The following is a 19224-nucleotide window of genomic DNA, read 5'->3' as shown; positions in this document are numbered from 1 at the left end:
GACATGTGATCTGATATTTAGACCACACTGTGCTTGTATATCAGCAACCAACAAGAACGCTGAGAAATAAACAACAGCTTTCAGAACAAAGAGCAGCAGTTAAAACATGGCTTCGGGTCTTATTGTGCCAAGAGTTAGTTCTCCTGCAGCTGACGTATAGTACAGTACTAATCTTCCCATGACCAGCTGGACCGCCTGAAGCTACCTGGTGTGATTCTTGATTGATATTGACATTGTACTGCATAGTAGAGAAGAGTTTGCAAGTAAGCATTTCATTTTACCGAGCGCACGTGATCAATACACTGATTTGATGTGCGTGTGTGTGTGTGTGTGTGTGTGTATGTGTGTGTGTATGCATGTGTGCCGCCTGAAGCTACCTGTTGTGTGTGTGTGCGTGTGCCAGCATGTGTGTGCGTTTTAGTCTAAAACACAATTAGCAGTACCATAAAACCAGAGAGCCTGCAGGAGAGCAGTGGCATTTTAACACTAATAAAGTGAGTTGCAGTGTAGATGTGATAGGGCCGGAGGGTGGCCAGCTGTGGTGTTTTCCACGGGTTGTCCTCAAGCACACTGCAGGAGTGGAAAGTGTGAGGTCAGCTGGTTGGGTAAGTTCAGGAACGGCCGAGTGGGCAGCTACAACGTGGAGCGACTATGGGCCAACAAATATACTGTTTCGTTCTGTTGAATCTCCTCTCTTTCTCCTCTACTCCCTTCTCTTGTCCTCTCCGGGTCGTTCCATAACATTTAAGCAAACCATGACACCCACGTGTTTTTCCCCCTGTTCACAGACATTTGTAATTTAAGCTGTTGGGTTTATATCCCATCCTGCATCCTGATATTACCAGGTTGGCCACTAGATGGGGCTGTTCCTGCTATCTGGCGATCATTGTTAATGGGATAGTTCACCCAAATTACAAAAGTAAATACTGTTTTTCTTACCCTGTAAGCAGGCTATGGACCAGGTATGACAGCAACCCATGCTTGGTTTTGTTTAGCTGGCCACAGTTTCAAATGCAAACTTTGACAATTTCTTTGGATTCCTCATGTCTAACTCAATAGCTAGGTTTTCATCCAATTGGCTACAGATTTGCATGTGAATATTCTCAAATCTGCATAGAAAAAAGTGAATTTTCCCACCAGAGATGCGTTTCCATCACATTTACTTGTTACAATTAAAAGGCTGTGAGTGATGACGGTGTACATAAAACACCTTTTGGCGGTTAAACTCCCACGCAACGAATTAAAAAATCCAAGGAAATGGTTTTCCATTGCATTAAAAAAAAACTCTACTGATGGTTCTCACAAAAATATATAGCGTGTGCAAACTCTAGTATTGGCATGTGCAGTGTTGCTTAGAGCACCCATATAGCCTACATGATGAGACTATTGTTATGAACAAACTTAGGAACTTAAAACTTACTACCCTCTCCACTACTGTCCCGTCGATGTGGATAGGGGGGTGCCCCCTTTGCTGTTTCCTCAAGTCCACGATCATCTCCTTTGTTTTCTTGACATTGAGTGTGAGGTTATTTTCCTGACATTCAGTACAACAGTTTTCAGCTGTGCTAACATAATTGCAAAAGGGTTTTCTAATGATCAATTAGCCTTTTAAAATGATAAACTAGGATTAGCTACCATTGGAACACAGGAGTGATGGTTGCTGATAATGGGCCTCTGTACGCCTATGGAGATATTCCATTTAAAAAAATCTGCCGTTTCCAGCTACAATAGTCATTTACAACATTAACCATGTCTACACTGTATTTCGGATCAATTTGATGCTATTTTGTGCTTTTCTTTAAAAAACAAGGACATTTCTAAGTGACGCCAAACTTTTGAACGGTAGTGTATATTTCAACAAAATAATGTTGCCGGAATGCTAATTGTATCTGTTTCTAACAGAAATGATTTCAGAACAGTCGGAGATGGTGGATGTCGAAATCCTCTTCTGCTTTTTGAGGTGGAACGACCCCTCCTCCTCGAGGTGGAACGACCAGTTTCCTCTCTTCTCCTCTCCTCCACTCCTTTCCTCTCTTCTCCTCTCCTCCACTCCTTTCCTCTCTTCTCCTCTCCTCCACTCCTTTCCTCTCTTCTCCTCTCCTCCACTCCTTTCCTCTCTTCGGGACTAGGAGGTAGTATTATTATGTCTTCATCATCTGTCACTGCATGGCAGCCACAAGCAGATCCATGACACCAGGAAGCAATGTCACACAGTTAAGTGTGTGGTGACAGAATGATGAGTAGGAGATCCTTGTCCCCTTCTCCTGCTTTCCTCTCTCCCCTCCACTCATTTCCTTTCTCCTCCTCACATCTCCTCCTTTCCTTCCCTCTTGAAACCAACAGTGATGTGTTAATAGCCGACAGACAACCAGTAGCATTGTGTATTCATCTATCGTTGCATCATACACCATGGTTGTTTAACTATGCCAAGCTACTGTCTGTAGATTGAATGGTCTTTTTATTCATCGTTTTTTTTCTCCTAAGGTACTTCTTGTGCTTTTAAAAGCTCTCTTCCAACTCTCTCTGGTGGGTCCATGAGTGACTTAACTCCAGTCAGTCAGCCAACAGTTTGAGCCTGCAGGAGAGCAGTGGCATTTTAACACCAAAAGTGAGCTGCAGCGTAGGGTGATAGGGCCGTAGGGTGGCCAGCCGTGGTAAGGGTTGTCCACTAGCACACTGCAGGGTTGGAAAATGTGAGGCCAGCTGATGGGGTAAGTTCAGGGACGTCCTAGCAGCCGCAACTAGAACATGGAGAGCCTATAGGTCAACAAATACACTTTTCCTTTTAATCTCCTCTCCTCTTGTTTCCTCTTTTTCTTCTCCTCTCTTCAGGACTAGGAGGTGGTGGCATTATGTCTTCATCGTCTGTCACCGCATGGCAGCCACAAGCAGATCCATGACACTGGGAACGATGTCACACAGTTAAGTGTGTGGTGACAGAATGATGAATAGATTCTTACGAACTAACCTCGTGATCCTCTTTTTGTCCCCATCTCCTCCTCTCAACTCCACTCATGTCATCTCCTCTCCTTCTTCCCGCTGACCAACAGTGATGAGTTAATAGCGAAAGACAACCCGTAGCATTGTGGATTCATCTAATGTCGCATTATACACAATGTTTAACTACGCTAAGCCACAGTCTGTATTATAGGGTGAGTATTTTATTTATAGGGATTATTTAAGGGAATTTAAAAGCCCCGGTCTTCCAACCCTCTCTGGCCGGTCCACTGTTGGCCTGGTGATTAAATGTTTATCCTGCCTGTCATGTGTGAGAAGAGCAGTTTATACATACAGTCGCACATACGCGCAAGTGCGCACGCAAGCACACATACACACATAAACAGACATGGTGTCACCGTTCAAATCAAATTTTATTTGTCACATACACATGGTTAGCAGATGTTAATGCGAGTGTAGCGAAATGCTTGTGAGGTGGCAAGAGTGGACCCAGTTGACGACAGCTACCATGTAAATCACACAATCACGTATGGAATTTGGCTAAAAACAGTTTGGTTTTCAAAGCTACGGTAGTTCCCTCTGTTGTGGGACCCAATTGATTGGCGTCATTTCCGGTCACAACTTGCAGACTTGTTTTTGAGTGTCTGTGTGTTTTGTTGCCAACCTGTTTTGCTACCTGACAAATTTACGGTTTTTACTTTTTAATTACCGTTTATATTTTTGTTTTTTCCTCCTCAACTTTTTCACTCCGGACGCTTTATCTGGACGTGGTTCGTCAGGACCTCCAACAGCCGAAGCTAAGTAGTAACATTAACATGATGCCTTCTAATTGCAGTCGCTGTACTCGCCTTACGGCGAGGATAGCTGTGCTACAAGCCCAGCTTCAGACGCAATCGCTAGGCAAGGATAATTTCAGTGTAGGAAAGGATGAAACAGCGTCTGTGCCACCAGTAAGTACAGATAGTAGTATAAATCCCCTGGCACAGTCCCCGCAGCCGGACAACTTTCTCACGGTTTCTGGAAGGAAATGCTGTAGGAACGCTCAACCGGTGTCGCTCATTCAGCCGACAGAAACTTTCAACCGGTTTTCCCCATTAAGCAGCGGGTCGGAGTCAGAGGCCGAGTCTTCTCTGGTCTCTACTCCTCCCGTTACGGGGTCTGAGACGCCGAAGCTTCCCACCATTAGCTCTGACAAATTGAAAACTCTAGTCATTGGCGACTCCATTACCCGCAGTATTAGACTTAAAACGAATCATCCAGCGATCATACACTGTTTACCGGGGGGCAGGGCTACCGACGTTAAGGCTAATCTGAAGATGGTGCTGGCTAAAGCTAAAACTGGCGAGTGTAGAGAGTATAGAGATATTGTTATCCACGTCGGCACCAACGATGTTAGGATGAAACAGTCAGAGATCACCAAGCGCAACATAGCTTCTGCGTGTAAATCAGCTAGAAAGATGTGTCGGCATCGAGTAATTGTCTCTGGCCCCCTCCCAGTTAGGGGGAGTGATGAGCTCTACAGCAGAGTCTCACAACTCAATCGCTGGTTGAAAACTGTTTTCTGCCCCTCCCAAAAGATAGAATTTGTAGATAATTGGCCCTCTTTCTGGGACTCACCCACAAACAGGACCAAGCCTGACCTGCTGAGGAGTGACGGACTCCATCCTAGCTGGAGGGTTGCTCTCATTTTATCTACCAACATAGACAGGGCTCTAACTCCTCTAGCTCCACAATGAAATAGGGTGCAGGCCAGGCAGCAGGCTGTTAGCCAGCCTGCCAGCATAGTGGAGTCTGCCACTAGCACAGTCAGTGTAGTCAGCTCAGCTATCACCATTGAGACCGTGTCTGTGCCTCGACCTAGGTTGGGCAAAACTAAACATGGCGGTGTTCGCCTTAGCAATCTCACTAGGATAAAGACCACCTCCATTCCTGTCATTATTGAAAGAGATCATGATACCTCACATCTCAAAATAGGGCTACTTAATGTTAGATCCCTTACTTCAAAGGCAATTATAGTCAATGAACTAATCACTGATCATAATCTTGATGTGATTGGCCTGACTGAAACATGGCTTAAGCCTGATGAATTTACTGTGTTAAATGAGGCCTCACCTCCTGGCTACACTAGTGACCATATCCCCCGTGCATCCCGCAAAGGCGGAGGTGTTGCTAACATTTACGATAGCAAATTTCAATTTACAAAAAAAAAAATGACGTTTTCGTCTTTTGAGCTTCTAGTCATGAAATCTATGCAGCCTACTCAATCACTTTTTATAGCTACTGTTTACAGGCCTCCTGGGCCATATACAGCGTTCCTCACTGAGTTCCCTGAATTCCTATCGGACCTTGTAGTCATAGCGGATAATATTCTAATCTTTGGTGACTTTAATATTCACATGGAAAAGTCCACAGACCCACTCCAAAAGGCTTTCGGAGCCATCATCGACTCAGTGGGTTTTGTCCAACATGTCTCTGGACCCACTCACTGTCACAGTCATACGCTGGACCTAGTTTTGTCCCATGGAATAAATGTTGTGGATCTTAATGTTTTTCCTCATAATCCTGGACTATCGGACCACCATTTTATTACGTTTGCAATTGCAACAAATAATCTGCTCAGACCCCAACCAAGGATCATCAAAAGTCGTGCTATAAATTCACAGACAACACAAAGATTCCTTGATGTCCTTCCAGATTCCCTCTGTCTACTCAAGGACGCCAGAGGACAAAAATCAGTTAACCACCTAACTGAGGAACTCAATTTAACCTTGCGCAATACCCTAGATGCAGTTGCACCCCTAAAAACTAAAAACATTTCTCATAAGAAACTAGCTCCCTGGTACACAGAAAATACCCGAGCTCTGAAGCAAGCTTCCAGAAAATTGGAACGGAAATGGCGCCACACCAAACTGGAAGTCTTCCGACTAGCTTGGAAAGACAGTACTGTGCAGTACCGAAGAGCCCTTACTGCTGCTCGATCATCCTATTTTTCTAACTTAATTGAGGAAAATAAGAACAATCCGAAATTCCTTTTTGATACTGTCGCAAAGCTAACTAAAAAGCAGCATTCCCCAAGAGAGGATGACTTTCACTTTAGCAGTGATAAACTTCTTTGAGGAAAAGATTATGATTATTAGAAAGCAAATTACGGACTCTTCCTTAAATCTGCGTATTCCTTCAAAGCTCAGTTGTCCTGAGTCTGCACAACTCTGCCAGGACCTAGGATCAAGAGAGACGCTCAAGTGTTTTAGTACTATATCTCTTGACACAATTATGAAAATAATCATGGCCTCTAAACCTTCAAGCTGCATACTGGACCCTATTCCAACTAAACTACTGAAAGAGCTGCTTCCTGTGCTTGGCCCTCCTATGTTGAACATAATAAACGGCTCTCTATCCACCGGATGTGTACCAAACTCACTAAAAGTGGCAGTAATAAAGCCTCTCTTGAAAAAGCCAAACCTTGACCCAGAAAATATAAAAAACTATCGGCCTATATCGAATCTTCCATTCCTCTCAAAAATTTTAGAAAAGGCTGTTGCGCAACAACTCACTGCCTTCCTGAAGACAAACAATGTATACGAAATGCTTCAGTCTGGTTTTAGACCCCATCATAGCACTGAGACGGCACTTGTGAAGGTGGTAAATGACATTTTAATGGCATCGGACCGAGGCTCTGCATCTGTCCTCGTGCTCCTAGACCTTAGTGCTGCTTTTGATACCATCGATCACCACATTCTTTTGGAGAGATTGGAAACCCAAATTGGTCTACACGGACAAGTTCTGGCCTGGTTTAGATCTTATCTGTCAGAAAGATATCAGTTTGTCTCTGTGAATAGTTTGTCCTCTGACAAATCAACTGTGCATTTCGGTGTTCCTCAAGGTTCCGTTTTAGGACCACTATTGTTTTCACTATATATTTTACCTCTTGGGGATGTTATTCGAAAACATAATGTTAACTTTCACTGCTATGCAGATGACACACAGCTGTACATTTCAATTAAACATGGTGAAGCCCCAAAATTGCCCTTGCTAGAAGAATGTGTTTCAGACATAAGGAAGTGGATGGCTGCAAACTTTCTACTTTTAAACTCGGACAAAACAGAGATGCTTGTTCTAGGTCCCAAGAAACAAAGAGATCTTCTGTTGAATCTGACAATTAATCTTAATGGTTGTACAGTCGTCTCAAATAAAACTGTGAAGGATCTCGGCGTTACTCTGGACCCTGATCTCTCTTTTGAAGAACATATCAAGACAATTTCAAGGACAGCTTTTTTCCATCTACGTAACATTGCAAAAATCAGAAACTTTCTGTCCAAAAATGATGCAGAAAAATTTGTCCATGCTTTTGTCACTTCTAGGTTAGACTACTGCAATGCTCTACTTTCCGGCTACCCGGATAAAGCACTAAATAAACTTCAGTTAGTGCTAAATACGGCTGCTAGAATCCTGACTAGAACCAAAAAATTTGATCATATTACTCCAGTGCTAGCCTCTCTACACTGGCTTCCTGTCAAAGCAAGGGCTGATTTCAAGGTTTTACTGCTAACCTACAAAGCATTACATGGGCTTGCTCCTACCTATCTCTCTGATTTGGTCCTGCCGTACATACCTACACGTACGCTACGGTCACAAGACGCAGGCCTCCTAATTGTCCCTAGAATTTCTAAGCAAACAGCTGGAGGCAGGGCTTTCTCCTATAGAGCTCCATTTTTATGGAACGGTCTGCCTACCCATGTCAGAGACGCAAACTCGGTCTCAACCTTTAAGTCTCTACTGAAGACTCATCTCTTCAGTGGGTCATATGATTGAGTGTAGTCTGGCCCAGGAGTGGGAGGGTGAACGGAAAGGCTCTGGAGCAACGAACCGCCCTTGCTGTCTCTGCCTGGCCGGTTCCCCTCTTTCCACTGGGATTCTCTGCCTCTAACCCTATTACAGGGGCTGAGTCACTGGCTTACTGGGGCTCTCTCATGCCGTCCCTGGAGGGGGTGCGTCACCTGAGTGGGTTGAGTCACTGATGTGGTCATCCTGTATGGGTTGGCGCCCCCCCCTTGGGTTGTGCCGTGGCGGAGGTCTTTGTGGGCTATACTCAGCCTTGTCTCAGGATGGTAAGTTGGTGGTTGAAGATATCCCTCTAGTGGTGTGGGGGCTGTGCTTTGGCAAAGTGGGTGGGGTTATATCCTTCCTGTTTGGCCCTGTCCGGGGGTGTCCTCGGAATGGGCCACAGTGTCTCCTGACCCCTCCTGTCTCAGCCTCCAGTATTTATGCTGCAGTAGTAGTTTATGTGTCGGGGGGCTAGGGTCAGTTTGTTATATCTGGAGTACTTCTCCTTTCCTATTCGGTGTACTGTGTGAATCTAGGTGTGCGTTCTCTAATTCTCTCCTTCTCTCTTTCTCTCTCTCGGAGGACCTGAGCCCTAGGACCATGCCCCAGGACTACCTGACATGATGACTCCTTGCTGTCCCCAGTCCACCTGGCTGTGCTGCTGCTCCAGTTTCAACTGTTCTGCCTTAATATTATTTGACCATGCTGGTCATTTATGAACATTTGAACATCTTGGCCATGTTCTGTTATAATCTCCACCCGGCACAGCCAGAAGAGGACTGGCCACCCCACATAGCCTGGTTCCTCTCTAGGTTTCTTCCTAGGTTTTGGCCTTTCTAGGGAGTTTTTCCTAGCCACCGTGCTTCTACACCTGCATTGCTTGCTGTTTGGGGTTTTAGGCTGGGTTTCTGTACAGCACTTTGAGATATCAGCTGATGTACGAAGGGCTATATAAATACATTTGATTTGATTTGATTTGTGATCCAGTCTTGTTTGAGAGCTCGCCTGCTGCGAGGTGTGTAAAGCTGTAACATTAAGTTATTTTCCCATTCATGAACACAGACAGAGACAGAATATCAGTGGAAAAGCAAGTGCCTTTTACATATCTATGAAAAAGTCTCAGATGCTGAGAGAGAGAGAGAGAGCGAGAGAGAGAGAGAGAGTGAGAGAGAGAAAAAAGTAGGGAGAGAGTGAAAAGTAGGGAGAGAGGGGTGGGGAGGAAGAGAGAGTGAAAGGGGGGGGCAGAACAAAGTGACATTCCCATTTCAGAGACGAGAAATACCAAAGCCCAGCGGGGGTGTGTTTGGCAGACAGAAACCAGCACTCAGGATTCAGAACAGATCTACCACACAGATCTACCCAGGAGACCATGTTGGGAAACTCATTGTCATGTCATAGACCTATGTGTTTCTCAGCCACCCTTGCCACTATTTGTGTGTGTGTGTGTGTGTGTGTTGTGTCCGTACCTCGGTTTCTGCGCTGGCTCCGAGGTCGGTCTCTTAGCAACGGTGTCAGGAGGTTGCAGGTGGCGGAAGCGGCGTTTACGGGAGGGTGCCACGTCTGGGATGTCATTCAGACTGTCGTCCAATGGGCTGTGGCTACGCAAAGTCCCTGAGGAGAGAACACACACACACACGAGTCAAAATACAATGCCTTCAGAAAGTAAACAGCCCGAAGCAACACTGGAATGGCTTCGGAACAATAATGTGAAAGTCCAGACTTGAATCACATTGAAAATCTGTGGAAAGACTTGAAGATTGCTGTTCACCGCCGCTCCCCATCTAAAGTAACAGAGCTTGAGAAAATCTGCAAGGAACAATGGGAGAAAAATCACAAAATCCAGATGTGCAAAGCTGATAGAGCCGTCTCATAGTGTGAATACTTACGTAAACGAGGTATTTCTGTATTTCCTTTTCAATACATTTGCAAACATTTCTAAAATCAAGTTTTCACTTTGTCATTATGGGGTATTGTGTGAAAATATATATTTAATCCATTTTGAATTTAGGCTGTTATACAACAAAATGTGGAATAAGTCAAGGGGTATGAATACTTTCTGAACGCACAGTATATAAATGTAACCTTCGAGCTACTGAGTCACAGAGTTAATACAGAGTCCAATTGTAAGATTGGGTCGTAAACTAAAATGAGTTCCAGACGTCCACAACAGAATGCTTGACTCTACTATGTAAAATGTTTTTTAAAAACACCTACTACATTGCTCGCTACATGTTTCTCAGCTTCTTAAAAACACAGTGAACACCAGCAGAGTTTGGGTCTGCAGCCACCAACATCTGGTCTGTTCATGAAGGAAGGAGTTTGTGTGCTCCTCCCTCCCTCCCTCTCAGGTGTCCCCTTCCTTCCACAGATCAGCACGTTTGACTGATGAGAGGATAGGGAAACGTGCTCAAAGTAGACAAGTGGAGGGAGGAGGAGAGGGGGAAATAGACACATGGATGGAGAGAGGGGGGGGGGGGGGGGGGGGGTAGGAGAAGAAGAAATCCATCAGCATCAAAACGACTGCTTGCTTATTAGTCCATTTAGAAAGGACAGGGGAGGACATATTACGGCTTTAGAATTACTCATAGTCTAATAAGAGTTCTATTCAGTGTTTAACAGTAACATGAGTCTCTGGTCACTCAGGCTGGCAGTCTGTAAAAACACTGTGTTAAACTGAATAGCCTCATTCATCACATTCGGCAGGCAGGCAGGCAAGCAGGCAGGCAACATACAAGTAAAAGCTAACAACTGGAGTGGGTGATACATTGGGTAAATGGGAGGTCAATCCGTGGTGTCTGTAGCCATAATGTGACACCTGGGTCGTTATAAACCGGAGTCACACACAGTTAACGACCCACAGCCACGCACACGCGTGCGGGAGGAGACACACACACGTGCGCGCGCGCAGAATGTGACACCTGGGTTCTGATAAACTGGAGTCACACACAGTTAACAACACACAGCCCCACACACACACAGCCACACACACACACACACACACACACACACACACACACACACACAGACACACACACACACACACACACACACACACACACACACACACACAGAGCTTGGTATGGGGCTAGCCAAGAAAAAAACAGACTGGAAGAAAGATAATAAACTGGTAAAGTGTGTTATACCACACACAGACACACACACACACACACACACACACACACACAGACACACACACACGCACACACACACACACACACACACACACACACATACACACACACACATACACAGTTTATCTCATTCTCATTAGTGAAAACATAACCACTTTGCCCCTTCCCCATTTTCTATGCCCTTCCTGGCAACACACTAATAAACTGACTCATTGTCACGGCAACCAAAGCAACACAGGAACCCGTGTCTATTTCCCCATCAGTCATAGAACACAGCTGTTAGAGGGAGGGACACAACCAATATACCCCTGCTATAACCCTAATCCACCATCTCCATCACATCGCACAGCTGGGAGAGACAAAGAGACTTCTAGGGATCTTACCTACCTCCCATATAAGTAAGGTAAATAAAACTCGGTCTGAGCCAGAACGGCCCATTTATAACTACCACTCAGCCCAACAATAACCCTTATTTACCACCTCAATCACAACACACAGCTGGGAGCTCCAGCAGTAGAAGTAGAGGTGTGGCTAGCGGTGTTCCAGGCGGCAGGTCAGAGAGGCCCGCTACACTTCTCACTAACAGAGGGTTACGCAATGATCACTCACTGATGTCATCGCTGGTGCCATCGCTGGTGCCAGAATAACACCAGTCATATAGACAGAATCGGACAGATTCAGTACACACACACACAGACACGAGTGCACACTCACCACATGGCTATACCATGACTGCCCGTCGTGCCATGTGTAACGTAGATTTACAAGATTCTTGGAGTACCGCTGGCTGGTGTGTTTACGGACATATTCAATCAATCCTTATCCCAGTCTGTTGTTCCCACATGCTTCAAGAGGGCCACCATTGTTCCTGTTCCCAAGAAAGTTAAGGTAACTGAGCTAAACGAATACCGCCCCGTAGCACTCACTTCCGTCATCATGAAGTGCTTTGAGAGACTAGTCAAGGACCATCATGCTTACCGCCCCAATAGGTCCACAGACGACACAATCGCAACCACACTGCACACTGCCCTAACCCATCTGGACAAGAGGAATATCTACGAGAGAATGCTGTTCATCGACTACAGCTCAGCATTTAACACCGTAGTACCCTCCAAACTCATCATCAAGCTCGAGACCCTGGGTCTCGACCCCGCCCTGTGCAACTGGGTACTGGACTTCCTGATGGGCCACCCCCAGGTGGTGAGAGTAGGTAACAACATCTCCACCCCGCTGATCCTCAACACTGGGGTTCCACAAGGGTGCGTTCTGGGCCCTCTCCTGTACTCCCTGTTCACCCACGACTGCGTGGCCATGCACGCCTCCAACTCAATCATCAAGTTTGCGGACGACACTACAGTGGTAGGCTTGATTACCAACAATGACGAGACGGCCTACAGGGAGGAGGTGAGGGCCCTCGGAGTTTGGTGTCAGGAAAATAACCTCAGAATCAACGTCAAGAAAACAAAGGAGATGATTGTGGACTTCAGGAAACAGCAGAGGGGGCACCCCCAAATCCACATTGACGGAACAGTAGTGGAGAGGGTAGTAAGTTTTAAGTTCCTCTGTGTACACATCACGGACAAACTGGATTGGTCCACCCACAAAGACAGAGTTGTGAAGAAGGCGCAGCAGAGCCTCTTCAACCTCAGGAGGCTGACGAAATGTGTCTCGTCACCAAAAGCACTCACAAACTTCTACAGATGCACAATCGAGAGCATCCTGTCGGGCTGTATCACCGCCTGGTACGGCAACTGCTCCACCAACAACCGTAAGGCTCTCCAGAGGGTAGTGAGGTCTGCACAACGCATCACCGGGGGCAAACTACCTGCCCTCCATGACACCTACACCACCCGATGTCACAGGAAGGACATAAAGATCATCAAGGATAACAACCACCCGAGCCACTGCCTGTTCACCCCGCTATCATCCAGAAGGCGAGGTCAGTACAGGTGCATCAAAGCAGGGACCGAGAGACTGAAAAACAGCTTCTATCTCAAGGCCATCAGACTGTTAAACAGCCACCACTAACATTGAGTGGCTGCTGCCAACACACTGACTCAAATCTCTAGCCACGTTAATAATGGGAATTGATGTAAAAAAAATGCCACTTAATATAATGTTTACATACCCTACATTACTCATCTCATATGTATACACTGTACTCTATACCCTCTACTGCATCTTGCCATCTTTATGTAATACATGTATCACTAGCCACTTTAAACTATGCCACTTTTATGTTTACATACCCTACATTACTCATCTCATATGTATATAATGTACTCGAAACCATCTACTGCATCTTGCCATCTTTATGTAATACATGTATCACTAGCCACTTTAAACTATGCCACTTTTATGTTTACATACCCTACATTACTCATCTCATATGTATATACTGTACTCTATATCATCTACTGCATCTTGCCTATGCCGTTCTATACCATCACCCATTCATATATCTTTATGTACATATTCTGTTGGTTTCGCTACAATCGCATTAACATCTGCTAACCATGTGTATGTGACAAATAAAATTTGAGTTGATTTTTTATAAATTTTTTTCCATCTGAGCACACACTTCAAATCAAATCAAATGTTATTTGTCACAAGCACTAAATACAACAGGTGTACTGTAGGGCTTATCGTAAAATGCTTACTTACAAGCCCTTAACCAACAATGTGGTTCGGAAAATATTCACTAAACAAACTAAAGTTTAAAAAAAAGAAGTTGAACAATACAAATAACGAGGCTATATACAGGGGGTACCGGTACCAAGTCAATCGGCGGGGGTACAGGGTAGTCGAGGTAATATGTACATGTAGGCAGTGGTGTAAAGTACTATCTATACTTTACTATTTATATTTTCGGCAACTTTAACTTCACTATATTCCTAAAGAAAATAATGTACTTTCTACTCCATACATTTTCCCTGACACCCAAAAGTACTCTTTTAGGTGTTGACAGGAAAATGGTCCAATTCCCACACTTATCAAGAGAACATCCCTGGTCATCCCTACTGCCTCTGATCTGGCCGACTCACTGAACACACATGCTTCGTTTATAAACGATGAGTGTTGGAGTGGGCCCCTATAATACAGGGGGCCCCTATAATACAGGGGGCCCCTATAATACAGGGGGCCCCTATAATACAGGGGGCCCCTATAATACAGGGGGCCCCTATAATACAGGGGGCCCCTGGCTATCAGTAAATAAAGAAAACAAGAAGAAAAACTATTCTTAATATAAGGAAGTAGAAATTGTATTTACTTTGACTTTTTATATTGAAGTACATTTTAGAAATTCCATTTACTTTCATACTCTAAAAGTATTTGGTTTTAAATATACTTATTGACTTTTACTCAAGTAATATTTTACTGGGTGACTTTCACGTGAGTCATTTTCTATTAGGTATCTTTACTTTTACTCAAGTATGAAAATTGAGTACTTTTTCCACCACTGCATGTAGATTGACTATGCATAGATAATAAACAGCTTAACCATAAGGTAAGATAAGGTAAACTTTTAGACAGAGACATTGTGTAGTGGGTTAATTTAGGGTATATGATGAGTCATACCAGTGGTATACGATCTGATATACCACAGCTGTCAGACAATCAGCATTCAGGACTCAAACCACCCAGTTTATAATTTAGGGTTAATGATGAGTCTGTACAGGATAAACACTTTCATACACTGGACACAGGTCTTCTGAGCTCCATGATGGCAGTGTTGTGAGGTCTATTATCATTCCTAGTCAACCACCCCTTTCACCCTCCAACTCTTCCCTCAGGGCCACCTCCTCTGAGATAGTGGTTAGAGACTACAATCAGGGGACCACACACAACTATCGCTTGCACACACACACACACACACACACACACACACACACACACACACACACACACACACACACACACACACACACACACACACACACACACACACACACACACACACACACACACACACACACACACACACACACACACACACACACACACACACACACACAGCTCTAATGTAACTCAGAGTAACATCTGACTGTAAATCTGCTCTAAACACTCTCCAGGAGGGAGATCACACATGCTCTGGTGTCATCACTACGAGACCACTAAGCAAACACACTGCCAGTGACAAGTTTACTTTCAACAAGCTTTTAGGACACTTGAACGTTTGTTTCTTCTTTACACGAGTTAATATTTGTAGAATTTTCTTTGGGTTAACTTGAGGGGGCACCTGAGGGGTTGACCCCAACTCATTCACACACACTCCATCTCCTTCAGATCCTTCTCAATGTTTTCCCTTCCATCCATTACCTACAGATAAAACCCACTCAGCTGCTCCATATAACTGCAAGTAAGTGTGTGTGTGTGTGTGGAGGTGGTTATACCCTACCCTGGGTGGCTTCTATAGAAGCAGGCTGTAACTGCTCATCATCAGTGCTCGCTTCATATTCATCCTCCTCTCTGGTCTGTCCTGTCGTCTTTTTCGTTCCCTTCCCTGGACTGCTGCTCTCTCCCTCTTCCCTGTTAGAGAGACGAGAGATATACAGACGCACATGCACGTGTTAAAGATCACAACCTGGGAAGGTTGTGCATCCTGGGAGTACAGGTAACTGGAAAAATAATGGAAACCCATGAGTAAAGGAGGGATACAGATTATTTTGAAAGCAGGTGCTTCCACACAGGTGTGGTTCCTGAGTTATTTAAGCAATTAACACCCCATTATGCTAATGTTCATGTATGAATAAAAATGCTGGGCATGCCATTATTTTGGACATTATTCTGGCTACCATGGTTATGCCCCCTATCCACAGCGCACGAGTGGTCACTGAATGGTTTGATGAGCATAAACGACATAAACCATAATGCCATGGCCGTCTCAGTCACCAAATCTCAACCCAATTTAACACTTATGGAATATTCTAGAGCGGCGCCCGAGTTAGCGTTTCCCACCACCTGTCACGCCCTGGTTGAAGTATTTTGTGTTTTCTTTATTATTTTGGTCAGGGTGTGACATGGGTTTATTTATGTGGTGTGTTTTGTCTTGGGGTTTTCGTAGGTATTGGGATTGTGGTTTAGTGGGGTTCTCTAGCAAAGTCTATGGCTGTCTGAATTGGTTCTCAATTAGATGCAGGTGATTATCGTTGTCTCTGATTGGGAACCATATTTAGTCAGCCATATTCTTTGAGTGTTTCATGGGTGATTGTTCCTGTCTCTGTGTTTGTTGTCACCAGATAGGCTGTATAGGTTTTCACATTACGTTTCTTGTTTTTGTATTGTTCGTTTCGTCTTCATTAAACATGTATGAAAATTACCACGCTGCATTTTGGTCCGACTCTCCTTCACCCGAAGAAAGCCGTAACAGAATCACCCACCACAACAGGACCAAGCGGCGTGTCAACAGGCAGCAGCAGCAGGAGAAGGAACAGAGGCAGCAGCAGCAGGAGCAGCAGCAGCAGTGGGAGAGGCTGCATTACTTGGAGAAATGGACTTGGGAGGACGATTTGGACGGTAAAGGACCCTGGACACAGCCTGGAGAATATCGCCGCCCCAAAGAGGAACTGGAGGCGGCGAAAGCAGAGAGGCGCTGGTATGAGGAGGCAGCACGGCGACGCGGATGGAAGCCTGAGAGTCAGCCCCAAGAATTTCTTGTGGGGGGCTAACAGGGAGTATGGCTACGCCAGGTAGGAGACCTGCGCAAACTCCCTGTGCTTACCGGGGGGCTAGAGAGACCGGGCAGGCACCGTGTTATGCTGTGGTGCGCACGGTATCTCCAGTGCGGGTGCATAGCCCGGTGCGGTACATTCCAGCTCCGCGTATCGGCCGGGCTAGAGTGAGCATCGAGCCAAGTGCCATGAAGCCGGCTCTACGCATCTGGTCTCCAGTGCGTCTCTTTGGGCCGGCTTACATGGCACCAGCCTTGCGCTCTGTGTCTCCGGTTCGCCTGCATAGCCCAGTGCGGGCTATTTCACCTCGCCGCACTGGCAGGGCGACCGAGAGCATTCAACCAGGTAAGGTTGGGCAGGCTCGGTGCTCAAGAGCTCCAGTGCGCCTGCACGGTCCGGTCTACCCAGTACCACCTCCACACCCCAGCCCTCCGGTAGCAGCTCCCCGCACCAGGCTTCCTGCGCGTGTTCTCGGCCCAGTACCACCAGTGCCAGCACCACGCATCAGGCCTACAGTGCGCCTCGCCTGTCCAGCGCTGTCAGAGCCTTCCTCCTCTTCAGCGCTGCCGGAGTCTCCCGCCTGTTTAGCGCTGCCAGAGCCTTCCGCCTCTACAGCGCTGCCGGAGTCTCCCGCCTGTTCAGAACTGCCAGTCTGCAAGGAGCTGCCAGTCTGCATAGAGCTGCCAGTCTGCATAGAGCTGCCAGTCTGCATAGAGCTGCCAGTCTGCATAGAGCCGCCAGTCTGCAAGGAGCCGCCAGTCTGCAAGGAGCTGCCAGTCTGCAAGGAGCTGCCAGTCTGCATTGAGCTGCCAGTCTGCAAGGAGCTGCCAGTCTGCATAGAGCTGCCAGTCTGCAAGGAGCTGCCAGTCTGCAAGGAGCCGCCAGAGCTGCCAGTCTGCCGCCAAAGCTGCCAGCCTGCAAGGAGCCGCCAGTCTGCATGGAGCAGCCAGGGCCGCCAGTCAGCATGGAGCAGCCAGAGTCGCAAGTCAGCATGGAGCAGCCAGTCAGCATGGAGCAGCCAGAGCTGCCAGTCAGCATGGAGCAGCTAGTCAGCATGGAGCAGCCAGTCAGCATGGAGCAGCCAGAGCAGCCAGTCAGCATGGAGCAGCCAGAGCAGCCAGTCAGCATGGAGCAGCCAGAGCAGCCAGTCAGCATGGAGCAGCCAGAACTGCCAGTCAGCCAGACTCTTCCAGATCTGCCAGTCAGCCAGACTCTTCCAGATCTGCCAGTCAGCCAGACTCTTCCAGATCCACCAGCCAGCCAGGATCTGCCGGATCTAAATACCTGCCTGAGCTTCCTCTCAGTGCTGAGCTTCCTCTCAGTGCTGAGCTTCCTCTCAGTGCTGAGCTTCCTCTCAGTCCCGAGCTGCCCCTCAGTCCCGAGCTGCCCCTCAGTCCAGGTGGATTCTGGGTGAGGACTACTAGGTCATGGTCGGCGGCGAGGGTGGACTTTCCTAGGACGCGAGGAGGAGGGACTAAGACATTTATAGAGTGGGGTCCACGTCCCGCGCCGGAGCCGCCACCATGGACAGACGCCCACCCGGACCCTCCCTATTGTTTTTGATGTGCGTCCGGGAGTCCGCACCTTAGGGGGGGGGGGGGTTCTGTCACGCCCTGGTCAAAGTATTTTGTGTTTTCTTTATTATTTTGGTCAGGCCAGGGTGTGACATGGGTTTATTTATGTGGTGCGTTTTATCTTGGGGTTTTAGTAGGTATTGGGATTGTGGTTTAGTGGGGTTCTCTAGCAAAGTCTATGGCTGTCTGAATTGGTTCTCAATCAGAGGCAGGTGATTATCGTTGTCTCTGATTAGGAACCATATTTAGTCAGCCATATTCTTTGAGTGTTTCGTGGGTGATTGTTCCTGTCTCTGTGTTTGTTGTCACCAGATAGGCTGTATAGGTTTTCACGGTCTTCATTAAACATGTATGAAAATTACCACGCTGCATTTTGGTCCGACTCTCCTTCACCCGAAGAAAGCCGTAACACCACCATAGACAAAACACCCAATTATAGAATTTCCCATTGGAAGAATGGTGTCGTATCCCTCCAATAGAGATCCAGACACTTGCAGAACCTACGCCAAGGAGCACTGTGGCCCAACGCCCTATTACAGACACTTTATGTCGGCAGCTATCCTGTATATTTGCCTGGTATTCAGTTTATATTGAACAGTATGGGATTAAATGTGGTACCAATAGGTTGTATATTTTCTCATCACCTAAATAACACCTTTCATCACTTACATACTGGCATGTGCCACCAGATGGCCAAATCACCAAGATCAAACCAACGGGACATATCAGAAGGGGTTATCACATAGATGATGAATATATCAAAGGAAGCTACGTTGATAAATCAAACCCTCTTGGTCATTCCCCTTTATTACAGAGGAGGGTGGAAATGTTATGAGTGATATCCTGTGACCTTGAGGGGTTCCTCACAGTCAGACCCCCCGTGGGGTAACGTTAGGTTGGGTCATAGATGGAGGACGTGTGTATACTATGTACCTGGTCTCCTGCAGGTGTGTGAGGTTCTTCTGCAGACTGCGTATCTTAGCCTTCTTCTCATTCAGCACCAGGGTGAAGCGAGAGTACAGCTCTGACTCGAGTGTCTCCTTCCCACTGACAAACCGCTGCAAC

General features: G+C 46.3%; 1 protein-coding gene across 1 annotated transcript in view; it reads right to left on the bottom strand.

Annotated features, from left to right (window-relative positions):
- The window catches only part of LOC139388365 (X-ray repair complementing defective repair in Chinese hamster cells 4), a 35875-nt gene that overhangs the window by 7107 nt on the left and 9544 nt on the right, over positions 1–19224 (bottom strand). Inside the window, exons 5-7 of the mRNA XM_071134983.1 lie at positions 19093–19224; positions 15313–15443; positions 9249–9393 (exon numbers count right to left, since the gene is read on the bottom strand). Coding sequence (XP_070991084.1) covers positions 9249–9393; positions 15313–15443; positions 19093–19224 — 408 coding nt within the window. The remainder of the gene's footprint in view (positions 1–9248; positions 9394–15312; positions 15444–19092) is intronic.

This window comes from Oncorhynchus clarkii, chromosome 29 (genome assembly GCF_045791955.1).
Source record: "Oncorhynchus clarkii lewisi isolate Uvic-CL-2024 chromosome 29, UVic_Ocla_1.0, whole genome shotgun sequence".
NCBI classification, from domain to species: domain Eukaryota; kingdom Metazoa; phylum Chordata; class Actinopteri; order Salmoniformes; family Salmonidae; genus Oncorhynchus; species Oncorhynchus clarkii.
The sequence above is the reverse complement of the archived record's forward strand: the minus strand, read 5'-3'. Positions and strand labels throughout refer to the sequence as shown.